Source organism: Oncorhynchus kisutch, unplaced genomic scaffold, assembly GCF_002021735.2.
Source record: "Oncorhynchus kisutch isolate 150728-3 unplaced genomic scaffold, Okis_V2 scaffold1203, whole genome shotgun sequence".
Taxonomy (NCBI): domain Eukaryota; kingdom Metazoa; phylum Chordata; class Actinopteri; order Salmoniformes; family Salmonidae; genus Oncorhynchus; species Oncorhynchus kisutch.
In genome coordinates this window covers 20,054-42,913 of record NW_022263148.1, presented here as the reverse complement: position 1 = coordinate 42,913, position 22,860 = coordinate 20,054, and the positions used below count along the sequence as shown (strand labels likewise).

The 22,860-nt window shown below is 42.1% G+C and overlaps 1 protein-coding gene across 1 annotated transcript; it reads left to right on the top strand.

The window, feature by feature from the left end:
- The first annotated feature begins 819 nt into the window (after positions 1-819).
- On the top strand, positions 820-8,560 carry LOC116365212 (zinc finger protein 664-like). The gene is made up of 3 exons (XM_031817932.1): positions 820-1,327; positions 7,670-7,909; positions 7,974-8,560. Exons 1-3 carry the CDS (start codon positions 997-999, stop codon positions 8,402-8,404), a joined length of 1,002 nt encoding a protein of 333 aa, XP_031673792.1. The 5' UTR covers positions 820-996; the 3' UTR covers positions 8,405-8,560.
- Positions 8,561-22,860: the final 14,300 nt, after the last annotated feature.

Here is a 22,860-nt window from a genome sequence, read left to right as displayed (position 1 = left end):
GGTTTTGGCCTTTCTAGGGAGTTTTTCCTAGCTACCTTGCTTCTACACCTGCATTGCTTGCTGTTTGGGGTTTTAGGCTGGGTTTCTGTACAGCACTTTCAGATATCAGCTGATGTATGAAGGGGTATATAAATAAAATAATTAAAAACTGGAAATCAACCAATCCTTAACTATGATGTTAACTACAACAGAAATAACTTAAAATGTATAACTTTAAATTAAACCAATCGTTTGCACTCATGACTTGAGTGATTAAAGTAAACCAACGTTTTGGAAATACATAATGCCATCTAACCAATCAAAGAATATTAGCTACATGCAGTTATCTTAGACAGCCAGCTAACGTTTGCTATTTAGCCAACTAGCTATTTGCCTAAACAGCATAACCAACCAGCACGGTTATGGTCGGTGAGACCAACTACCGGAGACCAATTATAACCCAACGAACAGTAAGCCAAGGTGGAAAAAGTTACAAAACTCCCGTAGTCGAATTCACAGAAAACATGCTGAAAAGTAGTGATGGGGAAACAAAGCTTCCTGAAGCATTGGCTCTTTCCAGATAATTGTTTTAAAAAAAAGTTTCATTACTCAAGGCTTTGAGCGACACAGAATTTAGAAAAGCCACATTTTGAAAGATGACCTCCCACACCGTAGCAGCGTAGCCTTCATGTCTTCTACGAAACCACGGGCCTTGATCGAGAGCATCAAATCCATGCTGCATTGTGGGTAAACGGTGACTGACTGACTGATTTATAAATAATAAGGAGTAGTTATTTATGGCGCAAGGTGATTTGTAAATTATTCAGTCAGCAGTCACCTGCACTGTCGGCTGCAAAGTCGAACGAGCCCAACACCAAACCAATCAGGTGTTCGACGAAATGATTCTTCAGACGTCATTGATCACGTGCTGCTGATAAAGGGACACTGCTTTGAATTATACCGCTTAGCGACTTCAGTACATGCCTCATAGCTCCAGTCTCAAACTTAACCCCGTTCATGATGATGATGATGAAGAAGAGGTGGTCTGCCTGCTGGATGGAGAAAGACGCTCTCGTGGAAGAGGAGGCTGTTACAATACAAAAACAAGTAGAGGTTGAGGCTGTTACCGTGAAAGACGAAGAGAAAGAGCTCTCAGTTAAAGAAGAGGAAGACTCGTTCAGAGTCAAAGAGGAGGACGGCGACGTTACAGTGAAAGAAGAGGAGGGGGAAGTGACTGGCACATCGAAAAATGAAGAAGAGGAGGAAACTGGATATCTGGGCCCGGTTTCCCAAGCGCATCTTAAGGCGTCCGATGGTTCTAACGATGAAGGGGCCCTGATTAACACGAGTAAGTACTGTCTTAAAAACAGAAGCACAAACTCTGCGGTTTTTGAACTGATGTGTGGTGTTAAAGGGGAAATTTGCAATTGCTACATCCATATTTTGACTTTTAAATTATTTATTTATAGGCATTGATTCTTTAAGAATATAACACATGCCTCATGAGCTTAGTTCAAATGTTGTACCCCATCAGAACCCCAAATAAGCTTTTTTTACTCCAATGTTTAGAAACAATGTAAACCAACACTGTATAGCCTCAACATGGTTAAAACTATAATGTTGATATCATGGATGGTCAGTCCTTGCATCCATAGGTCTGTCTATGAATTTGAGAGTAGTTACATTTCTCCAGCCCCATCCATCTTATTACCAAAATAATGGTGTAATTACAGCATTGTTAAAGGTTGAATTGCAGATTGGTTGATTGAATATTGTGTGGCTTTTTTAAAGGTGTGTTAGAATATTCATACTAACCGTACTATTTGTGATGTTAATTGAGTATATAGTTTGCTTATTATAGTATGATGTAGTTAGTATGCCAAAAGTTCCCGGATGTCGTAATAAATTCACCAAAATATGAAATATACACGCAGTACTTTACGGCCCATAATGCAATTCTTCAGGAAATGGGTGTGACTTCACATCGATTTCAAAGTTGAAGAAAATGGAGGAAAATATTCAGCCAAAGTCCAACGAGAGCGGATACAAATGAACTGCTTTAAAAACCTGTTGGTACTAGGGGGCAGTATTTTCATTTTTGGAAAAATAACATTCCCAAATTAAACGGGATATTTTGTCAGGACAAGATGCTAGAATATGCATATAATTGACAGCTTAGCATAGAACACACTCTAAAGTTTCCAAAACTGTAAAAAATATTGTCTGAGTATAACAGAACTGATGTTACAGGCGAAAGCCTGAGAAAAATCCAATCCGGAAGTGACTCATCTTTTGAAAGCCCTGCGTTCCGATGCATCCCTATTGAGCTGTGAATGCCCTATCAACCAGATTACGCTTTCTACGTATTCCCCAAGGTGTCTACAGCATTGTGACATAGTTTTACGCATTTATGATGAGAAATACCCGCTTCATTGCGCAAGTGGTCACCTGATGCTCCCTGAGAAATGATCGCGTAAAATAGAGGTAGCCATTATTCCAATTGCTTCTACTGAGAAACCAATTGTCCCGGTTGATATATTATCAAATAGATATTTGAAAAACACATTGAGGATTGATTATAAACAACGTTTGCCATGTTTCTGTCGATATTATGAAGCTAATTCGGCGTTGTCGTGACCGCAATTTCCGGTCGATTTCTCAGCCAAACGTGAAGAACAAATGGAGCTATTTCGTCTACAAAAATAATATTTTGGGAAAAAATTAACTTTGGCTATCTACCTGGGAGTCTCGTGAATGAAAACATCCGAAGTTCATCAAAGGTAAACGATTTAATTTGATTGCTTTTCTGATATTCGTGACAAGGTTGCCTGCTGCTAGCAAGGCATAATGCTATGCTAGGCTATCGATAAACGTACACAAATGCTTGTCTAGCTTTGGCTGTAAAGCATATTTTGAAAATCTGAGATGACAGGGTGATTAACAAAAGGCTAAGCTGTGTTCCAATATATTTCACTTGTGATTTTCAAGAATTGGAATATTTTCTAGGAAGATTTATGTCCGTTGTGTTATGCTAATTAGTGTCAGATGATGACAACGGTCCCGTTCACGGGATGGGGTGTCACTAGAGGTTAAATAATTATGACAAATGTTGAGCAATGTAATAAAGTAATGACTTTTCAAATAGTTACGTTACACGTTATGTTAGCTACACTATCCTTACAAAACACATAGCATATCTTTACAGCAGTATGTATCGGTATGTTAACTAGCTACCTAACGTTAGTTGGCTACTTATACATCAAACTTGCCAGTATAGTAACTATATTTTAACTAACTACCCAATGTTTATTGACTTGATTAGAGAGCAGAATAACTGATGAATTTAATAACTTGTTGACTATGGCCGGTGTCAGTAAACATCTGCAAAAAAGCTCAAATTAAACTGTTGCCAGCAGCACAGTTAGTCACCAACACTCTGGATAACATGAAAACAGCCTATTCAGCTCTGCTAGGGCAAGAGTGATGTTTTCTCTGATTTGTCTAGCAAGCTATCCAACGTTAGCCAGTTAGCTTGGGTGCTTTACTGTCATTGCGAGGTCAGAACGCTTGGATCGACCCTACTCCTCAGCCATATAGTAATAGTTTACAAACAGTGGCGTTATACAAGCTTATGTTTTGGTTTCTGGTGGGGTAATACGGTTGAAACATTTAAGGCACATTCTTCAAGAATCAGTGGTTATATAGTAAATGGGTCTTTCTATAACTGCCAGTGTAGATTTCCTGTGGGGGTCAAATTGTTAGAGCTGTTGATAAGTCATTGTATAATATTCCAGCAATTATTTTCATGCCATTACATTAAAGGTGAAATATAGTATTTTCTTAGCAAGGTGTTGCTCGAAAAATGTTAGCTGCTAATCGCTAGTTAGCGGGCTAGCTAGCTTGCTAAATGTCAGAGCAAATATAGCTAGCTAATACTGCCTGGTACCAGTGCTGGTGTAGGCCTAGATAAGCATGTTTGTGCAGCGGTATCCTATCAGAAAGGAGTAAGCGAAGTATGAAGATGTTGGTTAGCTAGCAGGCTACATGAAGTAAGAAAACAACATGTAATGTAACATCTAATTAGGCTCAACTGGAAACAATGACCAACACTTTGGTTCCTACCATGTCTTCTTCTCTGAGGTTTATAGTCAGACTACACTCATCAGGTGTATTGCTGCCACCCACTGTACGGGTTTGCAAAAAAAATGGGATTAACAAATCATACTAATTACGTTTTAAATTAACACTTACCAAGTTCACTCCATTGCCCTGAATTTCAAACAAAAATTGTACTATTCAGATCCCTACACAGGTTCAGGAACCTGGGAGGGGGGACTTCTTCATTCAGTACTCCCTGTAACATTTTGTCTGTGAAGTCCTGGAGATCCAGAAATACATTTGCCGCCTTCACAATGATGTCAAGCTTCTTAGATGTTTTATTAGTTTATTATTAATGCAATTTATCACTGCGGCATTGAGGGCAATGCAAACACAATTTTGGAAATTGCTAGTTTTGGATTACTAATAATTTATTAATGCATTTTATCACTTGCTCTATAAACACAACAAAGTCCACCTCTTTCACTATTTGTCTGTTGGGATCCTTCTCCTGCATGGCTTCACTGCAGACTGTGGGACATGAACTACCTTCTCCTCTCTACTCCTTCGGCTATTTTCACTGCCTCCACGTAGGACACCTGCTGGATGGACCTGATCATCCTAGCTACTACGACCTTCATCCGTACAGGGAACTCGGGAACGTGATTCCCATCACAATTACAACATGCTTCATCTGACTGACTATGACTTATTCATTCCTTCGACAAGCACTTGCCACATGTCCAACCTTTTTTTACAATTGTAACACTGCAGCGGCTTCTGTATATCTCACTTACCCAGGTTTTACAAAAGATGGGAGAAACACTTCACCAAACCACAGTAAAACCTTCTGTCTATCATTCATTTTAATCTACCTACCTGAAATGTTTAACCTAAACCACTCAAAGCTTTCTCCTTTTGCGCTGTTGATACACAATCGGCATCATACCACTCCTGGTCACTCGAACCGATTTCACTTTACCCAATTCATCCTTCGCCATCTTTGAGACCGTTAACAGGTCACCCACAAAAACATCCTTGCTGATTCCCACTCTGACCCTAAACTACTGTTCATTACCAACTTTAGCCCTTTTCACTCTACTGTTCTTCACCATCGTCCACTCAGTCTAACCAACTGTACTCACGCCGAGATAATCCCTCAATGCTTCCTCCATTGCTCCTCCAGTCATCCCCCGGACTCCCTCTCTCTGTGCTGTGAAAGATGTGAGTTTGTGTTCTCAAAGTAGCACCTATATTGTTTTCATTCCAGCATATCTGTTTCTTCACCAACTTGTTAACCCTTTCGTCTGCACTACTTGCTGTCATTTCCCTTCCGGATTTTCCTCTCTTGGATGTCTCCACCATGCTCCTACTCTGTCAGTAATTCCTCCCTGGTTTATTAATTTGTTATGTCAAACAACAATATATTAAAGTTGCTTCACATTCTATTCCAAATCTAGAATTAGAATCGTCTTTGTTTCCATGATTTCAACAGTTCACCAGTTAACTAAGCCTATAATGTGGACAACAAGGATGTGGATACCAAGGAACTTCAAGCTCTCAACCTGCTCCACTACAACCCCTTCGATGAGAATGGGGGTGTGCTCAGTGTTTAGTTCCAGGGTCCTTCGCTTAGTGATGCGCTTTGAAGAACTATGGTGTTGGACGCTGAGCTGTAGTCAATGAACAGCATTCTCACATAGGTGTTCCTTTTTGTCCAGGTGGGAAAGGGCAGTGTGGAGTGCAATATAGATTGCATCATCTGTGGATCTGTTGGGGCGGTATGCAAATTGGAGTGGGTCTAGGCTTTCTGGGTTAATGGTGTTGATCACAAAGTCTTCCGAAACAGCTGATGCTCTCATGCATGTTTGTGTTACTTACCTCGACGTGAGCATAGAAGTTATTTAGCTCGTCTTGTAGGCTTGTGTCACTGGGCAGCTATCGGCTGTGCTTCCCTTTGTAGTTTGATGTGGCAAGCCTGCCACATCCGACGAGGGTTGGAGCCGATGTTCAAGGGGTATAGCAATCTCCCCAGGGTAGCAGTAATACGTTGAGATTTGTCCACAAAGATTTGTTACCCCTCCCATGTTGGCTCATTATTGGGATTCATTGCTGATTCCTACCTGTAGCTCACTATGAAGTGTCTATTGATACAGATAAAGGGCCCTGTTGGAGATTGCTGGTTGGTAGCTGAGTCGAGGGAACAAGCAGAGTTGGACACGGCCATGTTATTATCCCACACAGTCTCTGTGGTTTGTATGAACCCCGTTCTTGGGAATTAGATTTGATTAGATATCGTCCCAGTCTATTTCCACAGAAGGGGTCCGTTTGTCCCATTTCCAGCTAGGTTAAGAGGCGCTTTGTCATTTCCAGAGTGAGTTTATTTTGGTACTGTCCATATGTAGCTTGTTTTTGGTCACAGAATGGCTGAATAAGTGCCATTGTTTTCCTGGAGTTAACTATGCAGAGCATAGCGCATGTCAAATGACTTTAGCTTCCCTCCAGGCCCGAGGGCACACGCTCTCTAGTAGGCTTAAATTAAAGATCCAGAAAATAGGAGTGGCAATATCGTCCGCGATTATCCTCAGTAAGTTTCTAGCTAGATTGTCAGACCCCGGTGGGGTCCACACTGACTTTACGGGATTCTAAATTACAATGCTTGTCTTTCATAATTTGGTCAGATATACTTGGAAGTGTATTGTCAGAGTTTGTTGCTGGTATGACATGCCTACGTTTGCTAATTTTGCCAATGAAAAAATCATAAAAGTAGTGATTTTGTGATAAATTCACTGCATTAGATGGCTCATTCTCCCCCAACATTGTATGTTAAGTTCTCAAAAGCTTTTTTACTATCATTCTTTGTCATTTATCTTTGTTTCATTGTCTTTTTATTCAGTTTGTCACATGATTTCTCAATTTGCAGGACGTTTGCCAATCGGTTGTACAGCCAGACTTATTTGCCATTCCTATTGCCTCATCCTTCTCAACCATGCCATTTTTCAATTCCTAATCATTCTACTGGGATTAACAGTTTGTACAGTCATTTTCTTAATGGGTGCATGCTTATTAGTAACTGGATTAAGCAATTTCGTAAGTGCGTGCAGCGTCACAAATCATTAGTGGTGGTGCGTAAATACTATCAGACATCCCCAAATAGGTGCATCACTCTCTGCTCTCTGTTCACTAAAATGCAATTTGGTTGCAGAAACTCCTCCATGCTAATGCGGAAACCGCTAGTTATACCATAGACTTACTGTAGGACCCATAACTTCACCTAACAACAACATAGACCTACAGAAAAGTGCCTATATTGGAGACCAAAAGTTGTCTGGCACACTTCTTAGGATTTCAACAATTTTTAAATCGTATTTCTTGCATAAAATCGTCGATGTTACTACTAATGGGAAAACCAGACAAAATATGACTATTGTTGTTCACTTGACTGTCTTAAGACAAATGTCTGTAATGAATGTTAATTATTTGAAATCATTGTTTTTACAACATAATGGCTACGCTGTTGGCATCACCTTTTTACAGTGTATTTTTGCTGTTGTGGGCCTTAAACCACCCGTCTGACTTTTTGTTCACACAGGAGAGAGATGTGACTATTGTGGATCCTCTGGGGGTTCTCAACAACCTCCTGATGCTGACAGGGCAGAGAATAGTCTCTCCACTTCAAAACACCTCAAGAAACACCAGCAGAGACCCACAGGGAAGAAATCTCATTGCTGCTCTGACTGTGGGAAAGGTTGCAAATATTCATCAGAACTTAAAATACACCAGAGAACACACACAGGAGAGAAACCTTATATGTGTGGTCAATGTGGGAGGAGTTTTACCACATCTAGCAGTCTGACATTACACCAGAGAACACACACAGGAGAGAAACCTTTTAACTTTTTCTACATCTAGCCATCTGACAGTACACCAGAGAACACACACAGGAGAGAAACCTTATAGCTGTGATCAATGTGGGAGGAGTTTTGTTCAATCTAGCCAGCTGACTTCACACCAGAGAACACACACAGGAGAGAAACCTTATAGCTGTGGTCAATGTGGGAGGACTTTTACTACATCCAGCCATCTGACATTACACCAGAGAACACACACAGGAGAGAAACCTTATAGCTGTGATCAATGTGGGAGGAGTTTTGTTCAATCTAGCAATCTGACAGTACACCAGAGAACACACACAGGAGAGAAACCTTATAGCTGTGATCAATGTGGGAGGAGTTTTGTTAAATCTAGCCACCTGACTTCACACCAAAGAACCCAAATGCATGACATTGGGGACTGGGCCCGATCCAACAACATGACTATTGAGTGAACCCTGAAAAGAGAGCGAGAATTAAGGTGGAAAGTTACTACGGATATCGCAGGAGTTGGTTGCTGATTGTCTCAAGGGTGGGCAGTCAACCAGTTTTGCGTTTAGCCAGTGCGTTGCCATGGATCACAATTTATTTTGACTGCACGATTTTTCCGTATTGGAGACTCGTTGGAGAGTTTTTTTAAAAAAAATTCCAAGGGGATGAGAGTTGTGGAAGCTAAAATGCTTGTGCTTCTAGTTCTGACAATGCAGTAATAATCTAACCTAACACTTCCACAACTACTACCTTGTACACACAAGTGTAAAGGGATAAAGAATATGTACATAAAGATATATGAATGAGTGATGGTACAGAACGGCATAGGCAAGATGCAGTAGATGGTATCGAGTACAGTATATACATATGAGATGAGTAATGTAGGGTATGTAAACAAAGTGGCATAGTTTAGAGTGGCTAGTGATACATGTATTACATAAAGATGCAGTAGATGATATAGAGTACAGTATATAGATATACATATGAGATGAGTAATGTAGGGTATGTAAACACATGCACTATTTTAACATAGTGGGAGATATTTGTTCATTGGTTTTGCTAGTCTGTTGATTGCCAGTCATTGGGTTCATTTGTCTTACAATATGTTCAAATCAAATCTAGCTTTATTCATACAGCACATTTCAGACACGGATACAAACCAACGGGTTCACAGGAAAAAACAATGAAAATAAACAGAAATATTTAGTACACAAACAATAACTGAAAGACTAATGAGCATTCTTAGGAAATGCCATTGATTAAAATATTATTTGGATGCAATATCCAACCAAAACATTTTAGCTTGTTTTTTAGGAGGGGTTCTGAAAGACACTGAGGGTGTCGACTGAAAATTGACTAGTAACAACAACTGGGACCTAAAAGACACCCACCATGAGACCCACTAAACATGCCTAAGAGGAAAACAAAAGAAAAACCCACACCAAACTTAAAGACAGGAAGCAAACCAAAAAGGTGGATCAACTAAAGGTGTTGACTCTCCACATCTATCAAGACAAATTGAGCACTGGACCAGACACTCTTAAATAGAACCTGGACCAGCTCAGGTGAAACACATACTAACGAGGTGACACCAATCAGTGCACCCTACGTGCTAACAAGCTATACGTGCTAAAGTCCAACCTCAAAACATAAATGGAAAAAACCAAAGCCTGTAGCACCTTCCCCCTGTAGACAACAAATATATCCTATATTTTTGTTGGACATGTTTGCTCACCCCCAACAGAAAACTTCCATTTCACATAATCAACTACAATGCTTCTACAATATTAACATGGTGTCTACTGGCTGTCAACAATTAAAAACAAGAAAAAACACGTATTTCTAAATAATAATACACCATCATGTTATTTAAAAAAAATCATTTTTCTTTCAATAGAATCCTAAAACTCACTACACTTGCATTAACATCTGCTAACCATGTGTATGTGACAAATAAAATTGGATTTGATTTACATACAACACTCAAAGTAGTGGATATGGAGCATCTACAGCCTCAGTTACACCTGGCACCTAAATGTGACTCCTGTCATCTGATCACTCCAAACTGCATTAGGTTCAGATCTACCAGGACGGACCTTTGACAGTCTGGATGCAGTCAGGCCACTGAATATAAATAAGCAAACTGGAGATTCCTTCAAAACGGTTGCCGACAGTTACCGTGTAGGGCACTGCAAGGTTGGGTGACCAGGGTCATCTGGGACTGCCTCCTGGAGGAATTCAGGTGTGTGAAGGCTACCTGTGTCCTGCGTAACGTCATGAGGATGGACACGAGGACCAGGAGGGGATCTGCAGCTCGCCGCCGTGTCCCAGAGGAGGAGTCTGCTGCTCTGCAGGATGTTTCAAGGATGGGGTCCAACAAGGGTGTGCAAAAACAAAACAGGCTATTTTAAATCACCCATATTGACCAAATGTGGAACAATTGGACACCCTATAACCCACACCTACACACACCTACACACTCATGTATCAAACTGATCAATGGATTGTATTGTGCAGTAAGCAGATTCAGGTGTATAACTGTGGCTCCTTCCACCGTCAAGAGAATAGGCAAGAGGGCCAACCATGGATAATAGTAAGATACTTCATTATTTCTAAAACTATGCTATATTGTTTGTCTAGAGAAGAGACACTATTATGTAATTGTGATGAACTGAGAGAATATTTATGTAGCACTGTGATTCATTAATCATGTGCTGCCTTCCCTGCTCCTATGTGTTTACCTCTTTCCCTTTCTGTCTTTAACACCTCTCCACCTCCTCTTTCCCTTTCTGTCTTTAACACCTCTCTCCTCCTCTTTCCCTTTCTGTCTTTAACACCTCTCTCTCCACCTCCTCTTTCCCTTTCTGTCTTTAACACCTCTCTCTCCACCTCCTCTTTCCCTTTCTGTCTTTAACACCTCTCTCTCCACCTCCTCTTTCCCTTTCTGTCTTTAACACCTCTCTCTCCACCTCCTCTTTCTTCCTCTGTTTTTATCATTCACAACAGATGTGCATTGATGGACAGATTGAACTTGTATTTATAACACTTGGATAATGAGCTTTTCAATAAAGCATTTCACATTCTCTACTGGTTGAAATGAAGTGTAATGTGATGAAATACTCCACCTATCCTGTGTTTACCAGATCAATGCAGATGAAGGGCATTAGATGTTGAGATGAACCAGTGTTAGAGTATTTACATGATGCATAGGAAGTGTAGTGTAGTGTTTAAAAAATATATATTTCTGTATATATGAATTAACTAGTTAAATCCTGTTTCTAGTCTATTAGTTACAATGTGTAACCATTAATGTCCCAGGACCAAGATTGGTAAACACTGTTGAAGTGCATAATTGTAATACATACATGCAGACACGGCATCATTCAAAGACAGGAATTTGATCACCTCAAAGACATTCATACCTAAACTGCACATTAATTTGCCAAGGTAGAGTACATGATCAGTGAATATATTAAATGTACAGGCTACAATGTGGGGATCTCATGCATGGTAATAACTACATGTATATTTGACTTGAATCCTTGGCAAAACATGATATTATATTCTACTCAATCCATAGGCTTCATTAATGTCATTCAGGCTGTTTTGAAGTTGATACAACTGGCTATGATAGCTGAGGTTCATAGCTAGGTTCTGAACTAATATGTATACCAAACATTTGGGTCCATACACAGATCGAATAGATAGCTAGCTACACATCCATGGGCATACAGGGATTTTAATCATCCACTGCACAGTCATCCACTGCACAATAACATACGTTATTTCATCTATCTGCATGGCAAATACAAATTTGTACATTCAATTTGCAGTAAATTCTTCAGCCAGCTAGATTCTATACATCCACTTTTTCACAAAACGACCGCCTGGTTTGTGGGTTGTTTAAGGTGTCCCTAAAACAACCAGAATGACAATTTCATACTCATGTCACAACACCTATAAAACTAGCCCAGCTAGCTGGCTAAATCACGATTTACGTAAATGAACAAATGAGTATTCAAGGTACTCCATTCTGCTTGTTTGTTTTATCTGTTGGCCCCGTTGCCTAGTCTACGCCATTTTACCTGCTGTTGTTGTGCTAGCTGATTAGCTGTTGTCTCACCTACTGTTTTAGCTAGCTTTCCCAATTCAACACCTGTGATTACTGTATGCCTCGCTGTATGTCTCTCTCAAATGTCAATATGCCTTGTATACTGTTGTTCAGGTTAGTTATCATTGTTTTAGTTCACAATGGAGCCCCTAGTTCCACTCTTCATACCCCTGATAACTCCTTTGTCCCACCTCCCACACATGCAGTGACCTCACCCATTACAACCAGCAAGTCCAGAGATACAACCTCTCTCATCATCACCCAGTGCCTGGGCTTACCTCCGCTGTACCCGCACCCCACCATACCCCTGTCTGCGCATTATGCCCTGAATATATTCTACCATGCCCAGAAACCTGCTCCTCTTATTCTCTGTCCCCAACGCTCTAGGCGACCAGTTTTGATAGCCTTTAGCCGCACCCTCATACTACTCCTTCTCTGTTCCGCGGGTGATGTGGAGGTAAACCCAGGCCCTGCATGTCCCCAGGCACCCTCATTTGTTGACTTCTGTGATCGAAAAAGCCTTGGTTTCATGCATGTCAACATCAGAAGCCTCCTCCCTAAGTTTGTTTTACTCACTGCTTTAGCACACTCTGCTAACCCTGATGTCCTTGCTGTGTCTGAATCCTGGCTCAGGAAGGCCACCAAAAATTCAGAGATTTCCATACCCAACTATAACATCTTCCGTCAAGATAGAACTGCCAAAGGGGGAGGAGTTGCAGTCTACTGCAGAGATAGCCTGCAAAGTAATGTCATACTTTCCAGGTCCATACCCAAACAGTTCGAACTACTAATTTTGAAAATTACTCTCTCCAGAAAGTCTCTCACTGTTGCCGCCTGCTACCGACCCCCCTCAGCTCCCAGCTGCGCCCTGGACACCATTTGTGAATTGATCGCCCCCCATCTAGCTTCAGAGTTTGTTCTGTTAGGTGACCTAAACTGGGATATGCTTAACACCCCGCCAGTCCTACAATCTAAGCTAGATGCCCTCAATCTCACACAAATCATCAAGGAACCCACCAGGTACAACCCTAACTCTGTAAACAAGGGCACCCTCATAGACGTCATCCTGACCAACTGGCCCTCCAAATACACCTCCGCTGTCTTCAACCAGGATCTCAGCGATCACTGCCTCATTGCCTGTATCCGCTACGGAGCCGCAGTCAAACGACCACCCCTCATCACTGTCAAACGCTCCCTAAAACACTTCTGTGAGCAGGCCTTTCTAATCAACCTGGCCCGGGTATCCTGGAAGGACATTGACCTCATCCCGTCAGTTGAGGATGCCTGGTCATTCTTTAAAAGTAACTTCCTCACCATTTTAGATAAGCATGCTCCGTTCAAAAAATGCAGAACTAAGAACAGATACAGCCCTTGGTTCACCCCAGACCTGACTGCCCTCGACCAGCACAAAAACATCCTGTGGCGGACTGCAATAGCATCGAATAATCCCCGTGATATGCAACTGTTCAGGGAAGTCCGGAACCAATACACGCAGTCAGTCAGGAAAGCTAAGGCCAGCTTCTTCAGGCAGAAGTTTGCATCCTGTAGCTCCAACTCCAAAAAGTTCTGGGACACTGTGAAGTCCATGGAGAACAAGAGCACCTCCTCCCAGCTGCCCACTGCACTGAGGCTAGGTAACACGGTCACCACCGATAAATCCATGATTATCGAAAACTTCAATAAGCATTTCTCAACGGCTGGCCATGCCTTCCGCCTGGCTACTTCAACCTCGGCCAACAGCTCCTCCCCCCCCGCAGTTCCTCGGCCAAGCCTCTCCAGGTTCTCCTTTACCCAAATCCAGATAGCAGATGTTCTGAAAGAGCTGCAAAACCTGGACCCGTACAAATCAGCTGGGCTTGACAATCTGGACCCTCTATTTCTGAAACTATCTGCCACCATTGTCGCAACCCCTATTACCAGCCTGTTCAACCTCTCTTTCATATCGTCTGAGATCCCCAAGGATTGGAAAGCTGCCGCAGTCATCCCCCTCTTCAAAGGGGGAGACACCCTGGACCCAAACTGTTACAGACCTATATCCATCCTGCCCTGCCTATCTAAGGTCTTCGAAAGCCAAGTCAACAAACAGGTCACTGACCATCTCGAATCCCACCGTACCTTCTCCGCTGTGCAATCTGGTTTCCGAGCCGGTCACGGGTGCACCTCAGCCACACTCAAGGTACTAAACGATATCATAACCGCCATCGATAAAAGACAGTACTGTGCAGCCGTCTTCATCGACCTTGCCAAGGCTTTCGACTCTGTCAATCACCATATTCTTATCGGCAGACCCAGTAGCCTCGGTTTTTCGGATGACTGCCTTGCCTGGTTCACCAATTACTTTGCAGACAGAGTTCAGTGTGTCAAATCGGAGGGCATGCTGTCCGGTCCTCTGGCAGTCTCTATGGGGGTGCCACAGGGTTCAATTCTCGGGCCAACTCTTTTCTCTGTATATATCAATGATGTTGCTCTTGCTGCGGGCGATTCCCTGATCCACCTCTACGCAGACGACACCATTCTATATACTTTCGGCCCTTCATTGGACACTGTGCTATCTAACCTCCAAACAAGCTGCAATGCCATACAACACACCTTCCGTGGCTTCCAACTGCTCTTAAACGCTAGTAAAACCAAATGCATGCTTTTCAACCGATCGCTGCCTGCACCCGCATGCCCGACTAGCATCACCACCCTGGATGGTTCCGACCTAGAATATGTGGACATCTATAATACCTAGGTGTCTGGCTAGACTGCAAACTCTCCTTCCAGACTCATATCAAACTTCTCCAATCGAAAATCAAATCAAGAGTCGGCTTTCTATTCCGCAACAAAGCCTCCTTCACTCACGCCGCCAAGCTTACCCTAGTAAAACTGACTATCCTACCGATCCTCGACTTCGGCGATGTCATCTACAAAATGGCTTCCAACACTCTACTCAGCAAACTGGATGCAGTCTATCACAGTGCCATCCGTTTTGTCACTAAAGCACCTTATACCACCCACCACTGCGACTTGTATGCTCTAGTCGGCTGGCCCTCGCTACATATTCGTTGCCAGACCCACTGGCTCCAGGTCATCTACAAGTCCATGCTAGGTAAAGCTCCGCCTTATCTCAGCTCACTGGTCACGATGGCAACACCCATCCGTAGCACGCGCTCCAGCAGGTGTATCTCACTGATCATCCCTAAAGCAAACACCTCATTTGGCCGCCTTTCGTTCCAGTACTCTGCTGCCTGTGACTGGAATGAATTGCAAAAATCGCTGAAGTTGGAGACTTTTATCTCCCTCACCAACTTCAAACATCAGCTATCTGAGCAGCTAACCGATCGCTGCAGCTGTACATAGTCTATTGGTAATAGCCCACCCATTTTCACCTACCTCATCCCCATACTGTTTTTATTTATTTACTTTTCTGCTCTTTTTCACACCAATATCTCTACCTGTACATGACCATCTGATCATTTATCACTCCAGTGTTAATCTGCAAAATTGTTATTATTCGCCTACCTCCTCATGCCTTTTGCACACATTGTATATAGACTCCCCCTTTGTTTTCTACTGTGTTATTGACTTGTAAATTGTTTACTCCATGTGTAACTCTGTGTTGTCTGCTCACACTGCTATGCTTTATCTTGGCCAGGTCGCAGTTGCAAATGAGAACTTGTTCTCAACTAGCCTACCTGGTTAAATAAAGGTGAAATAAAAAATAAAAAACTATGATTTAAAAAAGCATAATCCTTTGTCTCTCCATTAACTAACATTCCTATCAACTGTACATGTTTTTTGCATGATTCGTTATGACGTTATAATCCCTTACATTTGCTTCCATCCAAGTATTTCTGTCCGCCATCTTTGCTCCATTTCAGGTCTGTGTAGGGGTACCCCTCTCTCCTAGTATTTCTGTCCGCCATCTTTGCTGAAGAAAGTCCAACAGTCACTTGTGCAGCAGCAGCAGCCTCCCCCGGTCCTAGTGCCGAATCGATATGAAGTTTAAGATGCGATGGAACGGTTGAAGAAAAAAATAAATCACAGAAAAAATATATGGACTGATATTGATTTATTTAGGGGGGGGGGTAATTAATATTTTAGGACTGGCGTCGTCTCTGATTCCTACCCTTTAACTTTTTGTCTGAAAATTAAATAAACATTTTACTCAACTGCGTTACCCACTCCAGTCAGCAGATGGCGGTCTGGGAATTTATGGTTATGCTGTTGGTGTGACGTATAATCTAGTGGACGGAACGCTTCTTTCATCAGCAGCAACAGCTCGTCAGATACCTCGGTAGCTTGCTAGACAAATTAGCCGAACCAATATAGCTCTTTAGACGCTTTCGTGTATATTAGCCACTGTGTTTTAAACCCATTTCTGTCGTCTACTTAGTTATCCGATTTAATTTAATATTTACGGTGTTGTTATTAGTCAGCAAGCGGGCTGGTTAAGTTAGCATTAGCATAGCTAACATCCCCGACCATGCGGTCACCAAGCTACTCTCCTTCTAATGAAGAGAAGGATATCACAGTAAAACAAGAGGTAGAGAGTGGGGCCGTTACTGTGAAAGAAGAGGAGGACGATATCACAGTAAAACAAGAAGTAGAGAGTGGGGCCTTTGCTGTGAAAGAAGAGGAGGACGCGTTCAGAGTGAAAGAGGAGGATGGTGTTACTGTGAAAGGAGAGCATGTAGTTTATGGCGTGAAAGAGGAGGGGGAGGAGATGACTGTTACATCGAAAAAGGAGGAAGAGGAGGAACCTGGATATCTGGTTCCGGTTTCCCAAACGCATCTTAAGGCGTCCAATGGTTCTAACGATGAACTCAACCGTAAGATGGTTTTTAGAAACCGTTCCCTGATTAACACTAGTAAGTACTGTCTTAACAACAGAGGCACAAACTCTGCAGTTGAACTGATGTTTGGTGTTAAGGTGGAAATCTGCAATCGCTACATCCATATTGTGACTTTTAAATTATTTATTTACGGCCATTGATTCTTGAAGAATATGAGCTAATAACTAATAACTCATGAGCTGAGTTCAACTGTTGTACCCCATCAGAACCCCAAATCATATTTTTTTACTATAATGTTTAGAAACAATGTAAATCAACACTGTATAGCAGTTAAGACAGATTTGTACCATGTCAGCTCGGGGATGTGAACTTGCAACCGGTTACTAGTCCAACGCTCTAACCACTAGGCTACCCTGCTGCCTCAACATGGTTAAAACTATAATGTTGATATCATGGATGGTCAGTCCTTGCATCCATAGGTCTGTCTAGTTACATTTATCCAAACCCATAATTTTATTACCAAAATAGTGGTGGAATGAGAGATTTGTTATTGTTTGAACTGCAGATTGCTGGGTTGTGTGGGGTTTTTAAACAGCAACAAAATGGCTGCCCAGAGACTTGGTTAACAGCTGAGGGATGGGGGAAGGAGAAGTGTAACCACTCTCAAATTCATAGAGAACGATATTGTAGAAACCTTAACCCAACACCTAGCGACCTCGTCAAGAAGTTCAGACATCTTGGCGTAACAGTTATATGGTGTTGACTTCACAGTCGCTGGACCCAGGTTTGAGTTCAGCTCAGGGCCTCCCCCTGAATTCACTACACTATGAATACACTTTAACTATGAATCACTTTAACCTATAACCAGGGTCACTTTCTGTTCAGTGAGAGTGTTGAAGGCGTTTTCTCTCCAGATCTGGCCTGGTTGTCAAAGTGTCAAGCTTTTATTAAGTCACTCTGTTTTTTGTCTTATACACATTATTACAATTCAATGGTTCTACAGTTTCCTAATACATCAATAATGCTCAATCAATCCTTAATGCTTTAAGCTATGCCAGATAATATTGCAAAACTTTAAATGCGTTAACACTTCTAACGATATTGACTAAATAGCAAAAATAGTTCAATTACCTTAAATGCTCAGCCCCTTGGTCACTTTCCTGTAATTGGTATTCACAGCACTAACGCTAGATTCCGAATTACAATATCTTAATACACTTCCAACTCTGTGTATGGACTCAATATATTGTAACCGGTACTTGGCTGTGTCCTTGTATTGCTAATCACATCTGTACCTGATGTCTCACTGTGTGACTGCCGCTTTGTCTGTGATCAAGAGGTGTCTAGACCCCTGTGTTTCGGAGACTCAGTTTCGGGTTCACAAAGTTCAACCAAGTAGCTTCAGATATTGATCCAATAAGTACTTAGGCAAAATTATCCGGTTCTCAAATATTGTTCTAGTCTAACAAAAAGCATATATCCTACTACTATTCACTTCTAACTCTATGCATAGACTCAATATATTGTAACTGGTACTTGGCTGTTTCCTTGTATTGCTAATCACATCTGTACTTGATGTCTCACTGTTTGACTGCCGCTTTGTCTGTGATCAAGAGGTGTCAAGACCCCTGTGTTTCAAATATTGTTCTAGTCTAACAAAAAGCGTATAGTGCAATATTACATTTACCTATGATGATTCTCCATATGAAGTCTGTCTCATATGTCAGTGAGGATCATGCCTCTCTTATGATCTCTGTTCTCTTTATATACCTTTTTACAGGGGAAGTTCGCAAGTTTCTAAACCACACTTTCACACTGACACTGCCCTGCTGCTTACACTGAGTGCTTACTCGGGGACTGTAGATTGCTTACACTGAGTGCTTACTCGGGGACTGTAGATTGCTTACACTGGGACAGTAGATTGCTTATTATGTCATCTTAGACCTGTGTCTAAATGGAAGCTTCTTCTTCTAAATCTAGGTCATGCACTACTAACTCCCATTCTGCTGCTTCCGTGTTACTGTTGGCTGATTCTACTTAATGATACCGGCTGGTTGTTTCTACCACTTGAGGCGGCGTAGGTGGCATGTCAAGCATCAGCTGGGAGAAGTCTATGATAGGTATCTCCTCTGCTTCCCCCTGTTGTCCAGTTTCTGCAGGTGTGGTCCATGGTTCCATGAGGTCCCGTGAATGCCCTGTGTTGCTGTCCCCATTGCTTGATGGAGTGGGCAGATTCTTTTCATCTCTTGTCACACCAGATATACGACATCCATAACTAGTGGTTTCCTCATTAGCATGGAGGAGTTGTGGGCCTTTAATCATCTGTCTGACTTTGTTGTTCACACAGGAGAGAGACGTGACTATCGTGGATCCTCTGGGGATCCTCAACAACCTCATGATGCTGAGGAGACAGAGAAGAGTCTCTCAAGATCAGAACACCTCAATAAACACCCGCAGAGACCCACAGGGAAGAGAACTCACTGCTGCTCTGACTGTGGGAAGAGATTCACATCATCAGGCATTCAAATTCATCAGAGAACACACACAGGAGAGAAACCTTATAGCTGTGATCAATGTGGGAAGAGATTTACTTCATCTGGAGATCTGACTCAACACCAGAGAACACACACAGGAGAGAAACCTCATAGCTGTGATCATTGTGGGAAGAGATTTACTTCATCTGGAGATCTGACAGTGCACAAGAGAACACACACAGGAGAGAAACCTTATAGCTGTGATCAATGTGGGAAGAGTTTTACTTCATCTGGCAGTCTGACTCTACACCAGAGAACACACACAGGAGTGAAACCTTATAGCTGTGGTCAATGTGGGAGGAGTTTTAGTCGATCTGGAGTTCTGACAGTGCACAAGAGAATACACACAGGAGAGAAACCGTATAGCTGTGGTCAATGTGGGAGGAGTTTTAGTCGATCTGGAGATCTGACAGTGCACAAGAGAACACACACAGGAGAGAAACCTTATAGCTGTGGTCAATGTGGGAAGAGTTTTACTTCATCTGGCAGTCTGACTATACACCAGAGAACACACAGGATTGAAATCTCATAGCTGTGACCAGAGATAATCTGATAAAAGATCTCTGATCAAATATTAGAAAATACATACATGAAGTAGTTGTTTCATGATTTCAATGAATTAATGTCACAATGTAGAATTTTTTAACATTGTAGTAGGAGTATTGTAATGATTTCACAATGTAGAAGCCTAAACGTGTGCCCACTTATGAATTGATATCAACATGTTATGGATATTAGCCTAATGGGGAAAAATCCAGGCTCTGAAATGGAAGAGTACTATTTATGTGATTTAACAAAAATTGACAAACAAAAAAAAGAGTTCGGATAAAATCAAATTTATTTATAAAGCCCTTCTTATATCAGCTGATATCTCAAAGTGCTGTACAGAAACCCAGCCTAAAACCCCAAACAGCAAGCAATGCAGGTGTAGAAGCACGGTGGGTAGGAAAAACTCCCTAGAAAAGCCAAAACCTAGGAAGAAACCTAGAGAAGAACCAGGCTATGAGGGGTGGCCAGCCCTTTTCTGGCTGTGCCGGGTGGAGATTATAACAGAACATGGCCAAGATATTCATAAATGACCAGCATGGTCAAATAATAATAATCACAGTAGTTGTCGAGGGTGCAACAGATCAACACCTCAGGAGTAAATGTCAGTTGGCTTTTCATAGCCGATCATTAAGAGTATCTCTTCCGTTCCTGCTGTCTCTAGAGAGTTGAAAACAGCAGGTTTGGGACAGGTAGCACATCCGGTGAACAGGTCAGGGTTCCATAGCCGCAGGCAGAACAGTTGAAACTGGAGCAGCAACACGGCCAGGTGGACTGGGGACAGCAAGGAGTCATCGTGCCAGGTAGTCCTGAGGCCTGGTCCTAGGGTTCAGGTCCTCCGAGAGTGAGAAAGAAAGAATTAGAGAGAGCATACTTAAATTCACACCGGACACCGGATAAGACAGGAGATGTACTCCAGATATATCAAACTGACCCTAGCCCCCTGACACATAAACTACTGCAGCATAAATACTGGAGGCTGAGACAGGAGGGGTCAGGAGACACTGGCCCCATCCGATGATACCCCCAGACAGGGCCAAACAGGAAGGATATAACCCCACCCACTTTGCCAAAGCACCGCACCCACACCGCTAGAGGGATATCTTCAACCACCAACGTACCATCCTGAGACAAGGCCGAGTAAAGCCCACAAAGATCTCCGCCACGGCACAACCCAAGGGGGAGCGCCAACCCAGACAGGAAGATCCCGTCAGTGACTCAACCCACTCAAGTGATGCACCCCTCCTAGGGACGGCATGAAAGAGCACCATTTTTTTGACATTGTTGCCCTGTTTTTAGAATATCAGGGTTAATTCTCACATGTGCCAAACCAAATGTTCTAGAGCATGATATTGGGGACTGGGCCCCGATCCAACAACATGCCTATTGAGTGAACCCTGAAAAGAGAGAGAGGCTCCGCAGTGAGGTGGAAAGTTATTACGGATATCGCAGGAGTTTCCTCTTGAAATCAGACTTGTCCGTGGTAAGGAAAACTTGGTTGCTGATTATCTCTGGGGTAAAAAAAGATTTGTGTTTTGCGTTGAGCCAGTGTGTTTATTTGGAGTTTTATCTCTTATTCTTTTCCGTATTGAAACTGCACTGTTGGTTAGGGGCTCATAAGGAAGCATTTCACTGTTGTATTCGGTGCATGTGACTAATACAATTTGATCTGAGTTTTGTTTGGGCTCGTTCCAAGAGGACGAGAGTTCTAGAAGCTAGTGAGTTGTAGGATTCTATAGAAAGAAAAAGGAGAAAAAAATAACATGATTGTTTATTATTATTTAGGAATAGGTGTTTTTTCTTGTTTTTAATTGTTGACAGCCAGTAGACACCATGTTTATATTGGTGAAGGTGAAGCATTGTAGTTGATTATAATGTGAAATGGAAGTTGTTTTCTGTTGGTGGTGAGCAAACGTGTCCAACAAAAATATATAGGATATGTTTGTTGTCTTAAGGGGGAAGGTGATACAGGCTTTGGTTTTTCCATCTATGTTTTGAGGTTGGACTTTAGCACATCTATCTCGTTAGCACGTAGGACGCACTGATTGGTGTCACCTCGTTAGTCAATCGTTAATCAATTGGGGGGGGGGGGGAATCAGTGCTCCAGTTGTCTTGATAGATGTGACAAATCAACACCTTTAGTTGCACTACCGTTTTGGTTTGCTTCCTGTTTTTAAGTTTGTTGTGGGTTTTTCTTTTGTTTGCCATAAATTTGCTACATAAAGAGTACTGTTTTTACAGCAGATACTTATAATTCTCAGCAGACAGTATCTGCTGTAAAAACAGTACTCTTTATGTAGAGACCAGGGTCTGGCCTTGGGGTCATCTCTCCCTGGCACCATAGAGAACAGAAACATTAACTCATGCTCTGGAATGCGGTCTCTTTAGGTTTTATCACACAAAAGACATTGGAAATCTCCTGTCAGTGTTTTCTCCCAGAGGCCCATCCTCAGTAGAACATACAGACACTATTTATATATATAACTACTAGTTTTTTTTTAAGTTAGTTTTTAGAAAATCCTCGTAGGCTCTGAGTGTGTATTCCTATGTGGGGGGGGGGCACCTTGGAGGCGTAAACAGGGCCGAGTCAGGAGGCTCTGAGTGTAAATGTATGAGTTGCATTATCCTAGGAACTAACCATGAGATAGAAATTATGTTTGGATAGTAACATATAGAAATATACTTAAATCAGATGATTGAAATTTGGATAATAAGCGGGATGATATTTTAGAAAGCAGCAGAAGATCTATAGTTCCTGGGAGGCTGTGGTCTCTGGGAGGTTTAGAGAACTGTTGAGGATCCCATGATCATTGTCTGGGAAACAAAAGTTTATTTTTGGTTCCGCTGGGAGTTTGGAGAGCTGCTTCTTAGCTATGGAGAGTCCTTGAAAAAGCAAATGGAATGGTTGTCGCGAGTAGCTGAGAATTTCTTACGTATTCTGTGAATATGAA